The sequence below is a fragment of the Lactuca virosa genome, chromosome 7 (assembly GCF_052849685.1).
Source record: "Lactuca virosa cultivar CGN04683 chromosome 7, Lactuca_virosa_CGN04683_v6, whole genome shotgun sequence".
NCBI classification, from domain to species: domain Eukaryota; kingdom Viridiplantae; phylum Streptophyta; class Magnoliopsida; order Asterales; family Asteraceae; genus Lactuca; species Lactuca virosa.
In genome coordinates, this window is record NC_136432.1 from 100,384,850 (window position 1) to 100,410,971 (window position 26,122).

The 26,122-nt window shown below is 32.8% G+C and overlaps 1 protein-coding gene across 1 annotated transcript; it reads left to right on the top strand.

Moving 5' to 3' along the window:
- The first annotated feature begins 20,585 nt into the window (after positions 1-20,585).
- LOC145124435 (eukaryotic translation initiation factor 5A-like) lies at positions 20,586-23,906 on the top strand. The gene is made up of 5 exons (XM_079059758.1): positions 20,586-20,800; positions 21,802-21,924; positions 22,828-22,884; positions 23,020-23,094; positions 23,579-23,906. Exons 1-5 carry the CDS (start codon positions 20,678-20,680, stop codon positions 23,678-23,680), a joined length of 480 nt encoding a protein of 159 aa, XP_078915884.1. The 5' UTR covers positions 20,586-20,677; the 3' UTR covers positions 23,681-23,906.
- The last annotated feature ends 2,216 nt before the right edge of the window (positions 23,907-26,122 follow it).

A 26,122-nucleotide genomic window follows, 5' to 3' on the forward strand; every position in this document is an offset into this window, starting at 1 on the left:
GTATATGAGGTTGACCTTGAGAGAAAGACATGTGTGCCTTTCTATAGCTTGTATTTCGTATCTAAACAAGGATGTAGATGCATATGTGGATGTGATATTTAGTACCACCACATATATGAAGTCTTACAAATATAGGATTTTAGCCATAAATGAGAGTTACATTTGGCCACATATATACCGCCATTAACTCTTGTTAATAAAAGGATATATGGTATACCAAGCACTAAAAAGAAGAGAGATGTTACAGAATAACTTACCAACCACAATGTATCTAAGGCAGGAAAAAAAGTCAAGTATAATATCTACAAAGAGATAGGTCACAACAAGTCCACTTGCCTTTTAGGAATACCACAAAAAACTAATATAAGGAGGAAAAAACAAAAATATAGTGTCAACCGGGCAACAAGACTGGTAATGACCTTTATTTAATGATACATAAATATTAGTTGAAACTAAAATTATTTAACATGGTTTGTAGCTAAGTAGAAATGAAAGAGTTACAGTGGGTAAACGGTTGGGTTTTGAGCACTATAACACTCCTATGGTTCACATGCAACCCTAAATGCTTTGGATCTATGTTTTCTCTAATTATACATGCATTTTCAATTTTCCAGAGCATTCTCCCTAACTAGCATACAATTGACAATTGAACAATACAACTAGTTAGATAACTCACCTCTTAGTAGGACTTCTAGTTCTTGGCCTTCAAAAGCTTGAGCACCTCAAGTGTGATGCCTCTAATGGTTCACAAACACTAAATGCAAGAGGAGGCTTGAGAGAATAAGAACTTAGCACAAAATCAATATCACTATCTTAGAATGATTGTCTAGCCGATTTTGGCTCTAGTGGAGTCCTTTTATAGTGTAGCAAATGCTAGGGTTACACCTTGCAAACCCTAGTGACCTTTCATATTACTAAGGCTCCATAGGTTAAACCTCTATAGACTATCCATAAACTATCTCATTGGTTTAGCCCATCCTAAATAACCATGGATCATTAGTCCACACTATAAGAATCATTGATTTACATAATCAATCCCCACATATTTAATTAGTCTCGTTTGATCACAAAATTAATTCCAAATTAATTCTTGATCAATACTAATTAAATAATATGATTTCTCAATTAATATATTATACTTATAATATATTAATAGATCATAAATAACCTTATTCTCAAAATTCCATCATATCAAATTGCACTGGTGAAGGCAACCCAAAAGGACCATGCTACTATCGGGTCAAGTACATCCCAATTATAGTTATGGTCTTAGACACCTAATCCAACATAAACAACATGATGAGGTATTACTTACTCTAGTTAAGGTGCAACTTACTTCAACTAATATGCAAGCTACTGATATAGATGAGGTACAGGAGTTGGATGATATAGAAATAGAAAAGGACTTTGGTATTTTATAAGTTACTCCAACTAGGGTTCAAGAGGATGTTTCTAATGTCCAAGTTCAAGGAGAGATAAGAGTAAGACCCATTTCTAAAATATTGAAGATGATAAGGAATAGAAAGTTATAGAGGATCTTGAAATTCAAATTGGCTAAGAAAATAGGGGAATGATGATGATCCAGGAAATTCAAATAATAAAGATCTTAAATATAGATTAAGAAATTGTTTGGTGATTATATGTTTGTAATAAACAATGCTTCCTTAAAACCAAGTAAAACCTATTTTCTCCAATCCATGTATAAATGATATAATGTTGTTGCTTAATTTGAATGTTGGTTGCCTTTATTGAAAGTTAGTTGCTATTTATGAAACTTGGTTGCCTATTTCATAGGTTACATGTTTCAAACATATAAAAGTTAGTTGCATTGTATGATAGGAAATATATTATAGTTAGTTTCTTTGTTTTCAAGTACATTATCTATTTTAAAGGTTGGTTGCATGGATGAGAATGACCAATATGGTCCTTTATGAGTATATTAATATGGACCACAGTGTTAGGAAGTATGTGATGGTGGTCCACAATTGAAAAAGATAGTATGGTACTTAGATTGTAGGGTAAAAAAATACATTATATGGTCCACTGAAATGAGTAAATAAATTTTCACTTGTCATTAGATTAGATTAACTTGTCACTTTACAAAATGCCCTATAAAAAGGTCTTGGTAGTATTCATCAAAAACTGCATTCAATTTTAAGGAACATCATCCAATCTACCGTTACCATGGTTGTCAAAAGTTGGTTGGTTACTAACTACATCAATAACCAAAAGCCTATTACATATACAAAACATACAACCCCGACACTTTAACTTCAATGATTAAACTTAAAGTACCAAAATATCACCCCAACCACAATACACACAATGTCAATCTTCAACCTGAAAGCTTCCTAAATAGAATCATCCAATTTCTTGTCAAGCTTCTCCACAACTTCATTCTCCTTTAAAACTTTGATGCCAAGCTTCTAAACCTACTCATTCTCCTTAAAAAGGAGAAACTCCAGTTCTATAACCTTTTAGTTAGGCTTAGTAATTCAACAATGTCCTCCTAGCTATCCAACTTTTTCTTAAATGTCCCGATTAATTTTTTCTAGTACCCATCCTCCAGATCCTCTTCTTTCTAGAGAAAAAAACCACATTTTCTAAAGGCTGTCTGCTATGTAAAATAAAGAAATTAAAAACATTACACCATCAACCAAAATTACTATAAAACAATATTCATCAATATAAAAGACCTTACACATCATCGTCTCTTTAAAACTATACATTTAGATATTGATCATATTCACTAAAACTAATGTCAAATCAATATAAATGAATTCACTAGTGCCATGGTCGTCTCTTTAACCCACATTATATAGTTAGTGTTTAGTTAGGCTTATCGAAACAAAGAAAGCGTAAAATATCAAAATTTTCTTGCAATATAACATGAAAGAGGAAGATCGGGAGCTTACCAAGCAGTTACGTCAGTTCTAAATTGCCGCCATGAATTATCAAATTTCCTTCTTGTGCATTCCTTTGTCAACTTATCATAACTGCATGTCTTCATCCTGGTCGACTCTCGGAAGTTAGAAAGCTATAGAGGAGCGTTTCTTATAGATGACATCGACAATGACGGGATTGTTATTTGATTTGAAGTTGAGGTAAGGTTTCATAAAAAAATAATAACAATGAAAGGTATATATTGAGACATGGGTTAACGTGGAGTCAACATGGCCTTATTTACCTATATTCCCCTATACACCGGTTACAAGTTCGGATCTATTACCGACCAAACCTTTTACTTTGGTAAAAGTGGCTTAATTGACATGTATTTTATAACTTAAATGACCTATGGCACAAAAAACATTTAATGGTCAAATCGAACCAAACACCTAACTTTATTGCACTATAGTGAGATTTTTCGTATATTCTTTTAAATAACATCGTTGCATCGAACCAATATATATATATATATATATATATATATATATATATATATATATATATATATATATATATATATATATATATATATATATATATATATGTGTGTGTGTGTGTGTGTGTACCTATATTTCAAATATAGTTACAAAGTTATTTCAAAGAACTTGTTAATATGGTACCAAGTGGTGATGATTAAAAGCTTATATAGATTTTGAAGTATTAGACATCTCTTGTTTTTAATATTTTATCTTCAACTTCATATTAATTTGTGTGCTTGGTATATATCATATACATTTTTTTTACCAAAAACAAAATTGCTAATTAATTTGTTACCAAGTATACTTTGTAAGATATTATTAGCTAATTTGTGTATCAAATATAGTTAGTACCATATATAATTTGGAGAAAGAATAGTTGGCATCGTACCATGTCCATCCCTAACTACTATACAAACTTAAGTTTTATAAAGTTCTACCAATAGAACTTTATAATTCTCATACAGAAAATGATAAGTAATAACGCCAATGGTAGATGGGAATACACATGTCAAATACCAACTTGGTCATCCTGTATAAAGTTTATTTGAACTTATGCTTATACTTTGGGTTTAGAGTAAGTAAGATTAGAACCATAGTTTCTCATGGTCCAGAACTTTTTAGTATAGTTCATTTCTCAACTGTTCTTTAAAAATATAACGTAAACCCTTTACATAACATGTCTTGCATTTGAGAATTGACACATTATGAAATCGCCTAATAAAATGATATCAATATGATTTTATATGAAATCATTATTGAAATATCGAGTAATAATAACTCAATAAGTAGGAAGCATCGGTCCTAGCTATAGGTAATTTGAAATATTTATTTGAATAAAGATATAAAAAATTAAGAAAAATCATTGTACAGATAAGTTCCAAATCATCCTAGTTCTTAGCAGTTTAAAGTTTGAAAATAACAAACTCTACTAAAATATAGGAAAATAATCAAGAGGCAGTAGTTAAAGTTAATGTCATTTCCTACATCATAATCAAAAGGTATTATAAATGTCTTTATGCTTCTTCGGTATTCAAATCATCGGATAAGATGTTGACTATTGAAAATATTGTAACTGATGTTGGCATTTGTGAAGGCTATGTTTGAAGACCTTTCATGAAGTATCTCTTGCTTAGTGGTTCATTATAGTTATTTGGCATGTAATGTATTTAACCAATATATATATATATATATATATATATATATATATATATATATATATATATATATATATATATATATATATAGTTAGGGAAAACAGACGATACTTGTCAAGACTCAAAACAAATCTGATGCCGCTTGCCAAGTTTTGGTGACCCTTGTTAGGAAGTAATACGTAGTTAGCACACAAAGACACAGTATTTACGTGGTTCGGTCAAGGTGACCTACGTCCACGGGCAGGAAGGGAGTATTCTTTATTTTAGAGTTCTTAAACAGAGGTTACAAGTACAATTCATCAGAGATTCGTCCTACTCACTAAGGATACAAGATACAAGACACAAGACCAAACAAATGACTCTACATGAATCCTTATTTATACTTGAGGGATCAGACCAAAAATCCTAATGGGCCAAGCCTATTGGCCCATAGGCCCAAGAATGGTGACAACCAATCATATTTTGCCATGCAACACCTTCTAGAACATTACACATGAGCATCAGCAACACACATGATGGAGCACCTTGTGCCATAGTAGAGCATCATGATGTATAAGTGGTACATCATGAACACTAATAGCCTAACATCTTTCATGGTGGCACAACATTGTGTAATCCTTGAGCAATACCACCTTCTGAGCATCTTTGAATGATCTTGACCATCATAGAGGACTTCATTGCATACTTGGATCATCAAGGACCAAGATGATCCAACTTGCACCATGATGGTGCAACAAGTGTATGGATGGCGCAACAAGCTTTAAGTGTGGCACAAGAACATAAAGATTGGAACAACAACACCACCTTGGCACAACAGGAACATACATGGCAAAACAAGGCCATGTATGGTGCAAGAGCATACTCCATGGCTCAACAGGAGTACCCTATGGCGCTAGAGGGGTCCTCATGGCGTAAGAGGAACCCCTCATGGCGCAAGAGGGAGCATAATGGTGCAAGAAGGAATTCCCTTGGCACAAAACATCCTTCTTGGCCCATCCCTTCAACATATGGCGCAACAAGGTTCCCTTGTTTCTCTATATCACTCCCAAGTGCTCCAAACCTCTTCCAGATGCTCCAAAGCCCCTTCTGTACGATCTGTTCCTTTGGCACTTGATCCGTTCCTTTTTTATACAATCCATTCCTTTCTCATATGACTCGTTCCTTTGTCATATGCTCCATGAACCCCAAGTGCTCCATTTACTTCCAAGTGCTCCAAATGCTCCATGAATATGATCCAAATGCTCGAGTCACATTTAAGAATCTGCACCTTGACTTGAACATCCTTTGAACTCAACCTCCAACAAGAACTTCCTCTCCCATCCTGCCATCAAACCTCGAAGGGGCTTACCTCTTGAAAACATCAACCAAGTCCAAGAAAAGATTGAACTTCTCTCTGGGCAACGTCCTTGTCACCATGTTTTCCCAATTCTCCTTGACATCAGAATTTTGAATGCATAACCTATTATAGAACATAATAGGTTTTCCACCTTCAAAATAAGACTTTGAACAAGACCAACTGCCAGTGATATTCTTATCCCCATATCACTTTCATGGTCCAAGTCTATCAATCCAACTAATTCCATATGTCGTGCATTTGCACCATACACCAGAAAAACATCAAGCATTCCCTTCAAGTGTCGCAAGATCCACTTGACTACTTCCCAATGTGCTTTTCCATGATTTCTTCGAACCATGAAAGAATAACCAACAAGTTTGGACTGATCACAATATAATGACCGCAAGACTTTCTCAAAGTAATGAGAAATGTATAACCATCCTTCTCTTATATAACTTTGTATCTCTATCCTTGCTATCTTCTTTTCAGCTCCTAAATCGGTCATCACAAACTCATTCTCAAGAAGCTTCTTCAAGTTGTCTTTCTCGGCATCAGCATCACCAGACATGTCTTCCCTGGGTTGAACAAGGGATTCCTCATGTCTATATTGTTCCATGCCACCCTGTTGTTCCTCATTTATCACAAAACTACATGGGGTTTCTATTTCAAACTCCACCTTCTGGCTAGCATCCTGATTGTTCCTTGCAACACTTGTACCACCTCCTCTCTGGTTACACATAGCAGATTCAAAGGTCACATCTCTGCTAATAACGAATTTTGGAGTTTGATCTTCTGTACACCACAGATGATGACATTTCCCTCCAGATGCATATCCTAGAAATATGCACTTCATTTCCCTACACTCCAGTTTACCATCATTCATACAAGCATAAGCAGAGCATCCAATCATTCGTAAGCCAGTGTTCTTAGAGGGTTTCCCATACCACATCTCTTGAGGAGTTTTACAATTAATTGTAGTTGATGGAGATCTATTCGCCAAATAGCAAGCAGTATTAACTGCTTCCACCCATAATTGCTCCGATAAATCTGCAGATAATCACATGCACTGAGTATGCTCCACCAGTGTTTGGTTCATTTGTTCCGTCACTCCGCTTTGCTGTGGTTTTAGCCATACAGTGAGATGCTTCACTGTACCTTCTGATTTGTAGAAGTTGTCAAACAAATCCTTGTAGAACTCCAACCCATTTTCCGTTCTAAGTGACCTGACATGTTTCCCGGTCTGTTTCTCAATCATCATCTTCCACTCCTTGAACCGCCCAAACACTTCATCTTCATCCTTTGTCTTCAGAAAATACACCCAACTCTTCCTTAAGTAATCGTCGATAAAAGTCACAAAGTATTAACATCCACCATGAGACTTCACATGAGAGGGACCCCATAGATCTGAGTGAACACACTCGAGAATTTCCTTGCTTGAGTGTTGAACCAAACTGAACTTCACCCTTGTTTGTATCTGTTGAACACAAGCTTCACCAGGTTTAGCTTTTCTAGTTGCATCTCCACCAAACAACCCTTTTTTGCTTACATGTCCCAACTTATGATGCCACAACTTTCTTTCATCATAATATTGATCCAAGGATTGGGATATAGTCACCATTCCCCCAATCGTACACCCATCCACAATATAAATCCCATGAGGATTCATCATTCCCTTCATAACTACAAGAGAAACCTTGGAGCATCTTAACAAGTCACCCTCTCTAGAATATTTCAATCCATCCTTTGCGAAAGTTCCAAGGGAAATCAAATTCTTTCGAAGTTCCAGGACGAACCAGATTTCCAGTTTCCTGGCCATACCATTACGCATCTTGATCTGCACCGTACCACTGCCTTTGATACTGCTCACACAATCATCACCCATCTTGACTGTGCAATTCCACTCTTTGAAGGAGTCGAGCCAGTTGCGATTGCATGTCATATAATAGGATGCTCTAGAGTCCAAGACCCAAACATTAGCAGAACTACATGTACAAACTGTTAAAACTTCACCATCATCCCCTTCATCAAAATTTCCTTGAACCACAGCAACATTGTTGTTGCTTGTTCCAACACCATTATTCCATTTCTTCATAAATAGACAATCTCTTCTGAAGAGCCCCTTTTCCTTAAAATTATAACATTTGATGTTGGATTTAGATTCGGAACTTGACTTCCCTTTGTTACCTTCACCTCTATCTGATGTTCTTCCTTTGCCTGCGAACAAACCGGAACTGGAAACTTCTTCTCCAACTAAAACTTTTCGTTTCAGTTCCATGGACATCAAGTAATCCTTCACATCATTCAAAATGATCGTTGTCCTACCATACAACATGGTATCAACGAAATTCTCATAAGAATTCGGTAGTAAACATAAGAGGAAACGTGCTTGATCTTCATCTTCAGTCTCTACATTCACACCTTGTAGGTCCAAGATGATCCTATTGAAGTTGTCCACATGGTCCTTCACTTGGGTGATTTCTGACATCCTAAGAGTATACAAATGTTGCTTCTGGTATAGCTTGTTCATTAGAGAATTATTCTGATACTTGTCATACAATTTCTCCCAAATCCCATCAGCACTCGTTTGATCCACGACCACTCTCAGTACTTCATCTGTCAAACTCAATAGAATAGCACTATGCGCTCTTTCAAGAATATCAACCTTCCTTTCAGTTGCCATGTCCTTTGGAAATTTCGCTTCTCCTTCCAGTGTCGTTGCACATCCTTGTTGAACCAGAAGAGCCTTCATCTTCACCTTCCACAAAGTGAAATCATTCGAACCATTGTACTTCCCCAAATCGAATATGTAAGATGCTATCTTCAATCAACAGAACACCAACCGCAACTCTGATACCACTTGTTAGGGAAAACATGTGATACTTGTCAAGACTTGGAACAAATCTGATGTCGCTTGCCAAGTTCTTGTGACCCTTGTTAGGAAGTAATGCTAATAACAAGCAAAACTATAAGCACACAAGGACACAATATTTATGTGGTTCGGTCAAGGTGACCTATGTCCACGGGAAGGAGGGGACTATTCTTTATTTCAGAGTTCTCAAATAGAGGTTACAAGTACAATTCATCATATAGTCGTCCTACTCACTAAGGATACAAGATACAAGACAGAAGACCAAACAAATGACTCTGCATGCATCCCTATTTATACTTGAGGGATTAGACCAAAAACCCTAATGGGCCAAGCCCATTGGCCCATAGGCCCAAGAATGGTGACAACCAATCATATTCCGCCATGCAGCATCTTCTAGAACATTCTTCCATGTCATACAACCCATGAGCATCAGCAACACACATAATGGAGCACATTGTGCCATAGTGGATCATCATGATGTACAAGTGGTACATCATGAACACTAATAGCCTAACATCCATCATGGTGGCACAACATGGTGTAATCCTTGAGCAATACCACCTTCTGAGCATCTTTGAATGATCTTGAGCATCATAGAGGACTTCATAGCATACTTGGATCATCAAGGACCAAGATGATCCAACTTGCACCATGATGGCGCAACAAGTATATGGATGGCGCAGCAAGCTTCAAGTGTGGCACAAGAACATCAAGATTGGAACAACAACACAACCTTGGTGCAACACGAACATTCATGGCACAACAAGGCCATGCATGGTGCAAGAGAATACTCCATGGCTCAACAGGAGTACCCTATGGCACAAGAGGGATCCTCATGGCATAAGAGGAACCCCTCATGGCGCAAGAGGGAGCATAATGGTGCAAGAAGGAATGCCCATGGCACAAAACATCCTTCTTGGCCCATCCCTTCAACATATGGCGCAACAAGGTTCCCTTGTTGCTCCATATCACTCCCAAGTGCTCCAAACCTCTTCCAGATGCTCCAAATCCCCTTCTGTATGATCCGTTACTTTGGCACTTCATTTGTTCCTTTGTCATACGATCCATTCCTTTCTCAGATGACTCGTTCCCTTGTCACATGCTTCATGAACCCCAAGTGCTCCACTGACTTCCAGGTGCTCCAAATGCTCCATGAACATGATCCAAATGCTCGAGTCACATTTAACACACACACACACACACACACACACACATATATATATATATATATATATATATATATATATATATATATATATATATATATATATACTTTAGATTAGCTTGTTATAGAAGCTTTCGAAAAACCCCATTTCTGTATCAACATCAGTTAGGTTGAGCAAAACCCCAAAGTCTCTTTCTATGTTCCTTTTCTCAATCGATAATATACAAGAGCTTTGACCAGATTACTTGCAATTTATGTGAATGATTCATGAATCTGATTATGATTCTGCATATGTCATTTCGTTTTGTACATTACAATTGGTATCGGAGCCAAATCTTGTATATCTAAGAGATTATTGCCAGAAACGATCAGAAATGATGAAATTTGTTCATGAATCTCACTATTCTCTTCAAGTTTTTAAAGTAGAAAGAGATTCTTGAATTTTATTCTCATATATGTATTCAGATCCATTTTCTTTGTCTAGAAATCTATTCAGATCTATTTTCTCTCTCTTCGAGTTTTGTTTCTCGTTGAAGATCTAATGAATTCATCAAATTCAATGTTGTTGAATTCCATTAGAGTACTTGGATTAAAGGTTATAAATCCAATTTATGATGTTGATCGTATAAAACAGTGGCATGTTCTTGGTATGTGTTATTTGAAGGATGCTACTGAGATGTACAATATTTATGCTGATGATAAGATATTTGATCACACATCTTGTAATGGATGTCTTTTACAAGATGATGAGAGTTCATTAGAACATTTTTTTATTATCAAAAGACATTTATATCGAGAAAATAAACAATGGATTTTAAAGATGAAAAGAGAAGAAAAAGAAAAAGAAGATGCTTTAAGAAAACATGTTCGTGTTCTTGATGTTCAAGAAGGTGTTCTTGATAAAGCTTATGATGTTCTTCACGTTTTAGTGAAATTTGTGACTCCACATGCTTCTATTGAGGGGGAGTCAAGTGTTTCAGCAAAGTCTTGTGATTCAAAAGTTTTATATTCTGAATCTAGTGTTTCAAATGGTGAATCGCAATGCAAAACTCCTAAAATTGTGAAAGAAAAGGTGTTTTGTTCTATTGGAACTCAAACCGATGATTCTTCATTTTCGTATAACTCGTTTGAAGGAATGGTGCCTTACAGAAAGCCTATCATTTAATATGTTCAAATGTACGAAACTCAAAATGTTTGTGTACCAAAGGCTTGTGATGTTCAGATTCTGAAATGTGATGAGCTTGCTCAGATCTGAAAATCAGTGCTAAAATCTCGAAATTTGAAAAAGAAGAAGAAGAAGAAGAGAAATGTGAAAAACGTTTGGGTGCCAAAAATGAAAGTTTCTCATGTTCGGGAAAAAGTTGAGAAAATTAAAACCAAGCCTGTTGATTCGCAAATTCATTCTCAGAAGTTTGTTAGAAGTTGGAGAAAAGAGAAAATATTATATGGATGGTTCTATGAAATGTTTGATAATTTTTATGTTCCAACTAAGAAGCCGACATCAAAATTTTCTCAATATTCAGAAATAAGTTCTTGTTCTGATCCGAATGTTTCTCCAAAGCAATGGGTGTGCAAATGGTCATCTCCGGTTCAGAATCTTAAATGGGTCCCTAAAATTTCATGTTAAGAAGTGAAGTTTATTTTGAGGGGGAGCTTATAAAAGATTTATTGGAATATTATGAGAATTATTGAAGCATGGAATTTTTTTGGAATATTCTATTTTTCGGAATTTATTTCAAATAAAAATGATATGTGAAAAGCCTTATTCAAGAATTCTAATAATGGCAATAACTCATCATATTTGACTGGTCAAATTTGTTCTTATCAAAAGAAACCACATCAACACACATCAGTTTCTAAAATCATATAACATCTCTCTTAAAAGTAAAAGTTGGTCATTTTTGAGAAGAGGACAAGGATAGTTCATCAGTCTCTTTCTAGATATTGCCTGATCTAAAATTTTAAATGATCTTCATAAGTCAACCAAATTGCTGATAATGATGGTTCAAAATCGACAACTACATCAGCTCTTATATGAAAAGTTGATTTTGCATTAAATAGTCTCGTTTGGCGTATTTCTTCATATCTTGTTTTATGTGTTTGATGTATTGAATATGGAGAGAAAACTCGTGCCAACTGTGTATGCGTGTATTGGGAGTCAGACTTCTCTGAAAAGGCATATCAAAAGGCATGTTGTCAGAATAAATCTGCCTAGAATAAAGTGCTCACAGAAAAGATTGTCTTGAAGATTGTGTCTATCTGAAAAAGCATTTTTTTAATGTGTTCGGAAAAGCATCTTCATAACTTTTGAATTTGGAATTAGGTCTCATTTCCGAACAGATTTCATAAATTTGACGATTTTTTTGTGACTATTTCGGAAATATTGTGAATGTCTGAACCAATCGGAATCTCGATTTCAGATTTTGAATTTCGGAGGTTTGGTTCTTTTTCAATTTGAAGATAATTTTTCCTAACTCTAAAATTGTTCATAAACCCTTTCTTATGTTCGTTTCTTAAACTCTCTATTGGTCCAAAACACTCAAAAATCTTTCTTACTTTTGTTTTTTATCTTTTCGTTTTGTCTGATTCTCAAAAACATGTAAATCACAAAATATGTTTTCGTTATTTCTTTCTTTTTGAAGCCTCAGAAAACTGAAAATCCAAAAAGACTATTTTGGTTATTTTCGTTTTCGCATCAGAAAAACCTCAAAAAACCAAAAAGATTTTGTTTTCGTTTATGATTTTGAAGACTACTGTTCGGAACTAAAAGACTATTCTTCGGACTTGATATGTAAACATTCTTTTCGGAATTTACTGGTCATCTCCGAAATGTTCCGATCTTCGGAGGAATTCAGAATTTTGGTGTTTTACCCGTCAGTTAAAGCTATTATCTAGTGGTTATTTTCGTGTTTTGCCAACTTTTCGTTGGTTTTTTTGAAGTTTATGATATTATTGTGAAAGAATGGGTAAGTGCGATATTTTAGAGTCAAATCTTATTTGCACGCATTTTTAAAGATGATTTCAGATCTGATGGGTTTTGAAGATCCATGTTAGCCTTGGGATAGCTTTCATGTTTCCTAGTCAACTTGCTTGTGATTAGAATAGGTTGCTGGTGATTTGATTATTCTTAACTTTCCAAATTCTCTCCATAGCATTTGTTGAAGATTCAAGGGGTGAGATGTTTGTTCAAGGGGGAGTTCACAATTTTAGATCTATGCTCTTTGTTGATGATATTTTTTAGATCTGACTTCTCTCTTTGAAGATCCCATGTTCTGAGAAGTCTCACAATTTCAGGGGGTAATGCCAAGAAGATGTAAATCGTGATCTTCATCAGTTTCAACATTTAGGGAGAGATTGTTGAGTATTGAAAATATTGAAACTAATGTTGGCATTTGTGAAGATATTTGTGAAGGCTATGTTTGAAGACATTTCATGAAGTATCTCTTGCTTAGTGGTACATTTTAGTTATTTGGAATGTGATGTATTTAACCTATATATATATATATATATATATATATATATATATATATATATATATATATATATATATATATATATATATATATATATATATATATATAGCCTTTTGCTTAGCTTGTTAGAGAAGCTTCCTAAAAAACTCCATTTTTGTATCAACATCAGTTAGGTTGAGCAAAATCTCAAAGTCTCTTTGTATGTTCCTTTTCTCAATCAATAATATACAAGAGCTTTAACCGGATTACTTGCAATTTATGTGAATGATTCATGAATCTGATTCTGATTCCTCATATGGCAGTTCGTTTTAGACTTCACATAAGACTCTTGATCTAAATACATGTCAAATAATTTATTTGGCATAGGGAGCCTAATGAGCACTACCGAGCATAAACCTTTATATAGTGTATGGATATTTTCCAAATTTATACACAAGGTACAAATCCTATAGATAATCGTTTATCAATCATTAGGTTACAAAATTAGGGGTAATATTGCAACATAATACATTATTATAATAATTTATAGATATCGTTAAACATCAATGTCAAAATAGTATAAACAAATACAATACATGATACAGATCTAAATCCCCTAACCCAATTCATCTCATGTCCAAAACATCTCACAAATGACAGCTAACTAGATTCCATGTGAAGATGATAGAAAGCACATTAAACATTTTCTATGCTCAGTTCAAACAATTAGAGATTGATGACTACAACACTTTACTAATCGGAACAACAACAAAAGAAAAATCAATATTTTAAAATTAAAATCCCCAAGATCCAATAATATAATTAAAAAAAATAGATCAATGTTCCATAAACATAGGATGTTTAGAATGCTACATCAACGATTTGGAGACTAATTAGCAATAAGATAACTTCTATGGTTGGTCTACAAAGAGAATGAATAAATAGTTGCTAGACTCCCAACAGATTAATACCGATACTCCTTTTCTTTCTTTGTTATTTGAAGTCGACATTAATAGAGGATGGAGATATGGAGAGATTGGACATCACCTTTACACATATGGGAGGGGAAATCAAGGTTTTCTTAACTTCTATTAACCTGTAAATAATGATATTAAAATTTCTCTTCTATTATTTGGTTGATGGACTTTCCCAAAGCCACTTTTGCCAACTAAAACAAAAAATCCAAATTGAATCTCATTAATTCTAAATTCAAAAGGCTTTCATTAATTAAATCACTTTTAATTATGTAACCAAAAATTAAGTATTTATTTATTAATTAAATACTTGATAAATAAATAACATATAAAGGTCAACCATACAAATAGTGGTAGGCTTCTAGAAACACGTCACTTTCCTTATACATATCTGAAAGTTTGCGTCCACAGAGCATCCATTCTTAATGGTAAATGATTCTTGTCTTAATATCCCTTCGTTATAGTATCTATGAGCATAAACCATAGTTCGAATCATTCTCAAAAGTTTAAAACTTTTCTTGATATGTGAATGAAAGTTATCATTCATAATCATGTGGGTGTGTCCCCATACTTAGATTCATTTAATTCATCAAGGGGACCAACCTATATCAAATTCCAATTAGAGGAATGAACCATATATTTGACAATATGTATTTCTCCCGAATTTCATGTCATTTATGATTGTAGAATTCTATAACTATCATGTTTCATAATAGTGTTTGACATACATCAATATATAACACTATACCCATTCACAATCTTAGACATGTATCGAAGGACATAGAGACTTAAATCATTTTTCAATATTCAATGAATGATGTCGATCCATAAAGTGGGTCTTCTACCATGTGAATTTGGATCTTCTACCAAGATACAGTTATCTCATGAATGTTACCAACCTTCACATTATGCATACCTTATATAAATTATTCTATCTATAAGATATATCCTTCAACTCTTTAGCAAATTAAACATGATAATACAAAGCACATCAATATTGATGTAAAGAATCCTACCACATACAATAGTTTTATATTGAGAAATCATTAGTTATCACTTTAAATACCCGAATACAAAAAATCTAATAAATGATATCGGTTGTTCATGTCATCACATGGTTAGCCCCAATGTTATTAGCAAGCTCATGGTGTGCATAAAAAGGCATGGTCTTACGTCACATATTAACAATTTCATTTCAGTGAACCTTTCAGGAACCACTAACTTCATTTAGTATGATTCGTCATGAATTCGATGATGAAAAAATGTTAGCTTTATTCAAAATGCATTCCTCATATGTAAGTATTTTAAGAAAAAAATCAAGCATCATCAAAATGTATCTCTATACATATTCAATCTTTTGAAAACACTTTATTTTCTTAGAACATCAATTTATCCCTTTCAACTGATTTCTAGATTTGGAAAAAGAAAAATATGAAATGTAATTATATGTCTTCTATCCGATACATCATGTTGATCTTCGTAAGAGTGATTTTAGTATGTCTAGTGTTTCATATTATGTGTGAACACAATTAGACTAACATATTCAATATTCATCTTAACAATATGAAGTCTACATCAATATAACTACCTCCTACTAATCTAACCACCTAGATGTGTGTGTATGTGTGTGTGTGTATGTGTGTGTGTGTGTATATATATATATATATATATATATATATATATATATATATAACTAATTTATTGTTAGTTCTCTTTGAACTTGAGAATACTCTCCATTAAAATTCATCATGGTTACACATCGTATCGCTTAGAACCTACGGAATTTAACAACTAATGACTAAGTTGCAAGATATGTTAGACAATAGTTTTGTGAGACAGGGCACTTCACCTTACGTAGCTCTGATTTTTTTTAAAGAAGAAATATGGATCAATGAGAATGTGTATTGACTACCATGGCCTTAACAAAGTGACCATCAAAGAACTATTATCCCTTCCAAATAATTTATGATCTTTTCGACCAAATACAACAAGCGAGTTATTTTTCAAAGATAGATCTTTGATATGGTTATCATTGATTGAAAGTAATATATGAAAATGAGTAAAGACAGGTTTTTGCACTAGATACGATCATGTTGAATTCTTAGTGATACCTTTAGCTTAACCAATATATCATGCTTTTACAGGCTTTATGATATGGTTAATAAACCTTATCTTGATAAATATGTGATAGTATTTATTGATGATATTCGTATTTACTTGAAGATGAGAAAATAGCATAAGGAACATTTAAGAGTTATGCTCAAGACGGTAGGAGAGGATAATTTGTATGGAAAAAAATTCAAAATGTGAGTTTTCATTGAAGAGTTTAATTTCTTGGCCATATGGTGAATAAAAATGGGATAAAAGTGAACCCATAAAATATTAATCTATTATGAAATGAAAGTCGCCAACACTCTAATAGAGATAAGAAGTTTTCTTAGATTTGCGGGCTACTTACGATGATTCATTTAAAATTTCTCAAAGATTGCACATCCCTTAACAACGTTGAGTAGAAAGAATGTGAAGTATGTTTAGACTGTTATTCATAAGAAAGCATTTGAAGAGCCTAATAACATACAAAAGCTTTGGAATATTCTTATCGGGGTGGTTTGCTTTCTCTTTATTTAGCTATTGAGCAAAAAGAGTTCTCTACCTTTTCTGCGTCAACATATACTTTTTTTCACGTTATTAGATAGAATAGAAGACTTTGTTGTTTATAGTGATGCATCTTAAACAAGTTTGGGTTGTGTCGTCTCCTAAAGTGTCAAAGTGATAGCATATGCATGGCAGTTAAAAGTGCAAGAGTAGAACTATCAAACCGATGATCTAGATTTTGAAGTAGTCATTCATTCCTTGGAGATTTAGAGGCATTATTTATAAGGTAAAAAATGTCAATTCTACATGGATCACAAAAGCTTATAGTATCTACTTACCTAAAAGACTTGGATATGGATAGAAGAAGAGATATTCATGACTATTCTTGGATCGTGTAATTTTGGGGACAAAATTGTCCTAAGGAGAAGGAAAATGTAACATTCTGATTTTGGAGAGAAATAAAAAGTTTAGTAAATAATAATAATAATAATAATAATAATAATTGAATTAATAATTTTATTATGTTTAAATAATAATTTCTTGAAGATTTAATTGTTGAAAGTATATTAGATTAAATTTTTAAAAGATAGATGAAAAGGGTGAAAGATAGGTGAAACTTGTCATACCTAGTTGACTTAGTCAAGGACCTAAATGATAGAATAATAGTGGAGCGGGGAAAAACTTAATATTAAAACTCAATTAATTTCTTGGAGAATGGTGTCTATTATGTGAAATAAGGAACTCGTGGATCATTTTTTCCAAGTGACTTAAGTTTAATAAGAACAAAATGGGGTTCTCTCCTATTTGAGCTAAATACCAACTTGTAATTTGGTGAGAACCCTACGTGTACATTCCAAGCGTGTATAGATAGAACTAGAGCTAAGGTGGGTTTTCAGCCCAAGTAGAAGCTTGAAGATAAGGATCAATTACTAAAGCATTAAGGTATAATCTCTCTATTCATATGCATAAAATTTGATCTAGGTTTGGCTCCAACACCAAATCCAAATTCATAGAATCATTTGATTTTTTAGTTGATATAAATGCTTGAAATTCACTTGTACGTTGAGTTAAATTACATCTCCATTGATGGAATTGGTTGATTGAACCCAAATCTTATGAATAAGTTGTACATAGGCTTAATTAACTTGTACATTGAGTTCTATATGTATTTGTAGATTCTAATCTATATTGAAATAATGTAGTTATGCATTCTAATGTGCATTTTAGTTATAATCCATGAGATCCATTGAAATTATGATTGGAATTAGTGATCCCAATGGTGATGTACCATTGGAATGATATGAAGTGATTTTAAAACAAACAATTATTAAGATTTCAAATGAATCATATGAAGTAACTAGAACTAAAGTATAAGTGACCTTATGACTTTTACATATTAGAATCAACTCAACTTCTAAGGTTGAGACTGGAATCATGTAACTATGGAATAAAATTATGACTTAGGAATGGAATTGAGATGTATATGATCATTATATCATAGGTTGGAAGATCATTAGCGATAATAAGATAATATTATGGTGGTTTAGTATCACTTTGAAATCATTAGAATCTTAAGGCATAAAGCAAAAGGTTAATGTTATATAAGAAGGTCTTCCAAGTCTTAAAACATTAAGTACTTAATATATTATGATATTATTTATGATACAAATAATTTTAATTTAAATATTGATATTAATACTTATGTTTTGTAATAAATAAAAATTTGTTATTTTTGGTGATGATTGAAAACATTGGGAGCAAATGTATGGGCCAAAAGTGAAAACTGTTGACTTTGGATATGAAGGGGAGCTGCACTGGCCGTGTGGAATCCATATACAAATCCACACGGGGCATTTTTTAATCTATTATGGATTCTTTTTATTTTCCTAACTTGTATTTGGATTACTTTATTGACATCCAATGGCTTCTATAGTCCCTATATAGTTGGAAAATGAACATTTTGAGACTATGAAGTAGTGAGTATCTATGATGGGTATTTTAGTCATTTTATATCCTTCATTTGGAATCATTTGGTGTGATTGCATGTATTGAAGCCTTGAAGAAGGTGTATTGGCAATATTAGCTTTTGAGACGAGTTTAACAGAAGTACATGTCCCTATACATGCTTTGGCGTTTTTGATTGTTTGAATCTATATGATATTCCTTTATGTGATATGTGTCTACTATAAATATTATGTGTGCATTGCAAAACTTATTTTGAAAGGACTTATACTCAATTGATCAACTTTGTTGGCTAAAAAATGTTTTGGAATTCTTATGTGTATTCATTTATGATGGAAGATTATGAGTGTCACTCATGATATTCATGCATAATTTGACTTTTTGAATTGACTAGAATTCTAGGTAATCATCATTGTGCACATATCATGGTTAGCTACCTAATGTGTGGGTCTTGTGGGATGGTTCACCATATACCTAGTTTGGAAGATGGTACATGGTATATAGAGAGTACTCTCATTAAGCCCACGTTGAATAATCATTATGAGCTTAGACTTGTTTGGATGGACTAGGGAATGCGGATAGAAACATATTGCATTATTGTTATTGATTGAATTTATCCTATTTTTAAATTGTTGAAATAGTTTGATCTTATTTGGCTAACCATTGTTAGTATCGAGTTGTACCCAAGGGCGGTTCTACAACGGGGTCAGTGGGGGCAGCTGCCCCCACAACAAAAAACATTTAATTAAAAAATATTTTTTTTTCTAAAAAATATTATATATTATGACTCTTCAAAAATATTTGCCCCCATAAAAAGTTAAAAAAAATTGCCCCCTTCTTGGAAAATTCGTGGGTCCGCTCCTGGTTGTAGCGGAGCTTGGCATGGAAAATTTGTTTGGTATTTTTTTTATTTTAATTGATTTTTTTGGTGTGTGTTTGTGTGTGTGTGTGTGTGTGGGGGGGGGGGGGGGGGGGGGGGGGATGACTCAACTAAGATGATTGCTATCTTCACCACTTTAAATGAGTTAACATTGGGTATTCTCAATACCCATGTGTATTTGTGATGACATTTAAACCTTGTTACTACATTATATTGATACAACGTCATCTTATTTTGGAACTTAAACTTTTGTTTTGGTAATTTAGAACCTTTATTCAATATTTTGAATTCTGAAACCTTCCTAAACATAAAATATATAATTTTATAAACATGTAAAAACTATTTTAACGATGGATGTTTGAAAAAGTAATTTTAATTACTCGCAAGTTACAAATACAGTTTATGAATATCCAGCGATGTCCCATTACGTAGATGTCATTACTGCATGAGAGGATTGAAGAACGGTACATGATCTCCACAAATATTGTAAGGAAAAAAACGATAAAACAAGGTTTACAAAATATATTACCTAACATCATGTTTACAAAATATATTACTTAACATCGAAATTGTGATTAGATATTTTGTTATTCCTTTTTTGAAAATCTCACCCCTTTATTTAAACTTCATCATAAATCATCATCCGATGACCAGGATTACATCTTACTAGTGAGATTAATTTGGAACATTTCATTTCATAGCAAGGAAGTAGAATTCAAGAAGGACTGAATCACTTCCCCTCCTCCCCTAATAAAATGGCCCGACTGATCTCCATAATTTTCTCATCTTTCTCTCAAAATCACCCACAAATCATCAAAAACCTAAACTTATTTGATTTTCAAAAAAAAAAACCCATAAAAAAAGGATGTCCGACGAGGAGGTTCACTTCGAGTCCAAGGCTGATGCCGGAGCATCCAAAACTTTCCCTCAACAAGCAGGCACCATTCGCAAAAATGGATACATAGTCATCAAGAACAGGCCTTGCAAGGTGTGTTTGATTTCTTTATTTATGATTTCTTTTATGGGTTTTCCTGTTTTGATTTATGGGTTATGGTAATCGAACGTTTCATGGATACCGAAGGAGTGTTTGATTAGGGTTTATAGGTTTCTTTATTGCAATTTAAAGAAACGATCTGATTATTATTTAATTAAAGTTATGCGTAGTTAAATCTAAAGGTTTAAGAAAATTAGAATGGAAACCAGTTTTATGTCACAGTCAATGGTCCTAATTGTGTTTGTGGTCAATTTATTAGGTATATTAAATTCGGTAGGAATAGAAAGTCCCACATACGTTTATAAACCAATTTATCTTTGAGATTTAGGGCTACATCTCTAAAGTCATAAAAAAGATGACATGATATATATATTTTCAGCTATTGGAATTCACAAATAATAGGATATTCATAAAAATAACTGCATGATTTGATTTTAGGAGATATACAGAAGTAATTGCTATTTCCGAAATACTCATTTTGAATTTCTATATAATTTGTATTTTTTATTTATTTCAACAAAAACTCTTTAGAAACTCTCCCCATTTTCAAAATTCATTTCGCAATGTTTAATAATGTTTAATATTATTGAGTTTTCAACAGTCATATTTTATACCTTTGCAGCATATCTATTTCTTATTTGTTATATTTTTAACTTTTTTATTTGATTTCAAGACAACATTTACACGAAATTTTGGAATAAAATATTTTTTTTTTTTGAATTTGTTAATGGGATTTCGAACATATTTTTGAAATTTTGGTATACAAATCACATACTATACATTTCTATAATTATAAAATTAAGAACTTCAGTACTTTTGGTCCTCTACTTTTCTTTAACTATTTTAAATGTATGATCAATTATTCAGTATTTTTATAAAATTATATGTTAAGTTAAATGGTAATTTTCAACGCTTCACTTAAGATATATTAGTCGCGCTATTTGTTGTATTTATGTATATCTATAAAAATCTTTAAACCTAATTTTGATGTGAAGGTTGTTGAGGTTTCCACCTCAAAAACAGGCAAGCATGGTCATGCAAAGTGTCATTTTGTAGGAATTGACATTTTTACTGGCAAAAAGCTTGAAGATATCGTTCCTTCTTCTCATAATTGTGATGTAAGTTCCTTCTTCTCATAATTGTGATGTAAGTTCCTTCTTCTCATAATTGGCAAAAACCTTTGTCAATTTGGTAAAGTATGATGAAAAATTTTCAGATCCTTGAGACAACGAAAAACTCTGTTGCTGAATTTGATAAAGAAGAGCTCCATTTGATTGTTCGTAACGTTGATTGAGTTCATTCCAGATCTCATATGCAGTTTGTAAGAATAGAACGCTTTCAGCAATATTTTTGGACAACGAGTTAAGAAGCCAGCTAATTACCATGGAATTAGCTCTGTGCCAATTAGGATAATTGGGTGAAGAAGTGAGAGGTTTTGAAATAGTTCCATCAACGAACCCCAATTTGTTCTTTGCGGATAAAGAAATGATTATGGATCGTTTCCATGAGTTGAATCCATTTCCATCGAATGGAGTAGTAACAAGTAAGAAATTGGGGTTATCAGATGATCCTATGAAGTAAGGGCTTGAATGATCAATGGACAAATTAGATGAACCAGAAGAATTAGATTGTGATTCAGCCATTGAAGAAACAAAAAAAACAAAAAATAGAGTATGAATCAGATGAAAATTTGAATCAAAAGATGAAGAATCAGATCATGTAGCTCTGATACCATGTTATTAAGATTGAATTGAAAGAATTGAATGAGTTGCAAAATGATATGTATTCATTAAATTGATCAATTAACATACAGACTCATTATATATACAAGAAGGAAAGAAGCTTAACAAATTAACTGTTGCTAACGACCTAACTAACAGAAATCAAACTAAATTACTAAAATGCCCTTTGTTAGTTCTAACAGTTCTTTCCTAAATTCTCAGTTATTATTATTACTTTTTATTTTCAATTTTTTTCTAGAATATGTTAATTATGAGATTATTTTCATATGGTTCTCATAGGTCCCGCATGTCACTCGTACGGATTATCAATTGATTGACATTTCTGAAGACGGCTTTGTAAGTATTCTTATACAAATTAACTACCAAATATCTTGTCATAGCTATGTATGTATGTATATGGCATATATATTAAAAAATATATTTTTTTTGTCGATTATTGTGTATTAATTGATATGATTGTTCAAATATTAGGTGAGTCTTCTTACCGAAAGTGGAAACACAAAAGATGATCTAAAGCTTCCCACCGATGAAAATCTTCTTACACAGGTAAATCCTATCAAAAAGGTTTTGTTAATCTCAAAGTCTTATTCTTCTAAGAGGTTGTAGTATACTATAACAACAAAATTGTGTTTTAAGACATACATTTTAGATACCTTCAACCTAACACCTAGTTCATGAGTTTAAGAAAAGAAAATAATAGAAGAGAAAAGAAAGTAATGAGAGAAAAGAAATGAAATGGAAAAGAAAGTTTTCTTTTGCGTTCCCGAGTTGGTGAGAAGTGGAAGGAAAATTAATAATTTTGTTCTTTCTTTCCAAATCCTTCCAAATCGGAAGAAAAGTTAGGCGGGAAAGTGAACCTTCCATTTTCCTCCACTTCGTTCCTTTAATAAAACTAGGGAACACCAATTTCTTTTAGTTTCTTCTCATTTCCACCAATTTCCTTTCTTTTCTCTCGTTAAGTTGAACTCCGGAACGAGGTGTAAATGTTCTACAACGCCTATTTTTCTCGTTTTTTATTTGTTTTGTATAGATTAAAGATGGATTTAGTGAAGGAAAAGATCTCGTGGTGAGCGTTATGTCGGCTATGGAAGAAGAGCAGATTAATTCTCTCAAAGATATCGGCAAGAATTAAACATGTTATAGTAGCTAGACACCAATATAATGTTTTATACTTAAACGTAGACTTTTATTGTATGGTACCTGACGTATTTAGCTACAAAACGGTATTGGTTTATTATTGTATGTGGTAGATATAAATTTGCATATTAGGATTGTAGTAGTCCAATCTTACTCTATCTTTTATAGTTTGAATCAGCACTAGCAAAAACCGTATATATAGAATGTTGTTTTTTGCTTTATTTTTGTGTTATTATGATTCTTCTTTGTCACTTTTTGGGTTGGGTTACGGATACATGAGGAACTCTAGCCATTGTTTCCTTTTATTTTTTTTATAAATGGTTACGGTTTCTTTGAGAGTTTTATCTTACTTCCAGAAGATGTACTTATGGCTTAAGCATCTTTCATGTTCAAATTTTTCTTTACTTTTCTAGTGTACTTCTCCTTGAAAAGTTTTGGAGTGCCTCCAATTCTATTTCTAGCTATACTCATGTGAAGTATCCTACTAGTTGCTCTTAGGTCCGTCTCAAACAACTCCTGAGATAACTACATTTTTAATATATTGATTTTCTTCTTGTCTAGTCTAGCCACCAACATGCCATGTCCATCTTACATCTCTTGCACCGACACATCTGCATGAAGTTGTCAAACTTATTTTTTTACTTGGTGCTTGGTTCAATCCATATAACATTTTCTTTAGTTTTCATACTAGGTTTTTCTTACTAGTTATCTAAAACCCTTATGGTTGTACATACAAGAATGTTGTCTTATATCCAGTTGTTCCAAATGTATGTCTTTATTATCCATAATAACCAAAACCAATATGAGTATGGTCATCTTCACAACTAGAGAGTATTTATCATTATAATCAACTCTTTTTTTATTTGGGAACCCCTTCAGCACCACATTTTTCTTGTATATCTTGTTTCTATCATGATTATCATTTACCTTGAACATCCACTTATTTTGTAGTGCCTTTTTATCCATAACTTACTAAGGACCAAGTATGGTTCTTATCATCTGAACTCATATCATCTGCCACATACTTCTTCAGTTGTATAGCATCATTCATTCTTAAAGACTCTGGATAAAACATTGTTTCACTATTCTTAGTCAATAGAAAATAGTTTGACGATTGGAAGTATCTAGTTGGAGGTATACTCTCTTTAGTGGATTTTATAATAGTTTGTTTTTTTTCTAAATATACTTTATATTAACCTTAAATTTGAACTCTTACTATACTTTATAATCATACTAGCTTTACGACTCCCATTCTCTTCTGAGCTCCCACTACTTTGTAAGATCTCTATCTCCTATATATGGAGTACGAATAGGCTTTGCAATATCTTTTTCTATAATTCTTCAAACAAATAATGTCCTTTCCCATGTGAATTCTTCTTTCCATTAGAATTTGCATCAATCTTATCTTTATATAGACATTCTTATTGAATATGGCACCCATACTTTTGATGACCCTTCCACTTTGATCATCCAAGAAATTATATCCTAAATATAGCCAAAAAAATGTACATTTGTTAGCCTTTAACTCATGTTTATACTTATCAATATCCTTGATCTTGATATAAAATACAAATCTAAATACTCTTAAGTATATAAGAGTCACCTTTTCACTTTGTCATTCCTCTTTTGTAATCTTAAACCATGTTGGAAATAATGGTCCCTAATTGATTAAATAAGCTTTTGTACTTAACAAAACTTACTAGAGCATCTTAGTTAACTTGCTTGAAGCCTGATATTCTTTGCAATTTCATTTAGTATTTTGTTCATTCTTTCCACAACTAGGTTGTTGAGTTATCTCTATAACCGTAGTTAGCAACTTAATTTCATTATTAGCATACTAATAAATGAACCTTGTGTTGTTGTACTCTCCCAAATTATTTGATTTCAAACTCTTGTTCTTCAAGTTAGTCCCATACTTTCATTCTCTATAAAACTTTTCACTTTGTAAACGTATTGAAGACATCATATTTATCTTTTAGAAAATAAAGATGTACCTTTCTTGTCGAATTTTCTATAATGATTACATAGTATTATGATCCTTTTATGTAAGAAATTGATGTAGGATCTGTAGAGAGAAAAACTTTAGGAGAAACACTTGAACAAACGTTTGCACGAGATTATAGTTGCGGAATAGGTTAATCTCAAAGGATCATAAAAGCTCAACAATAATAAGTTAGATTTGTTAGATAGTTAGTTGCGGAATTATAAAGTTCTGAAAAGTAAAAGAAATGTAAATGACAACAAGTTATATCAAGTATACACCAAACTGATTCATAACAAGGTTTGCATTCAAACACAAGTTAGTAAGAGTGATCAGTTTAAAGTGAAGAGGATCTTCAGAGATAATGATCTTAATATTTCAGAATGAAGGTTCAAGAGATCGATAAGATATAAGATAGAAAGAAGTGATAATGAGATTCGTGTATTGAAACGTGAA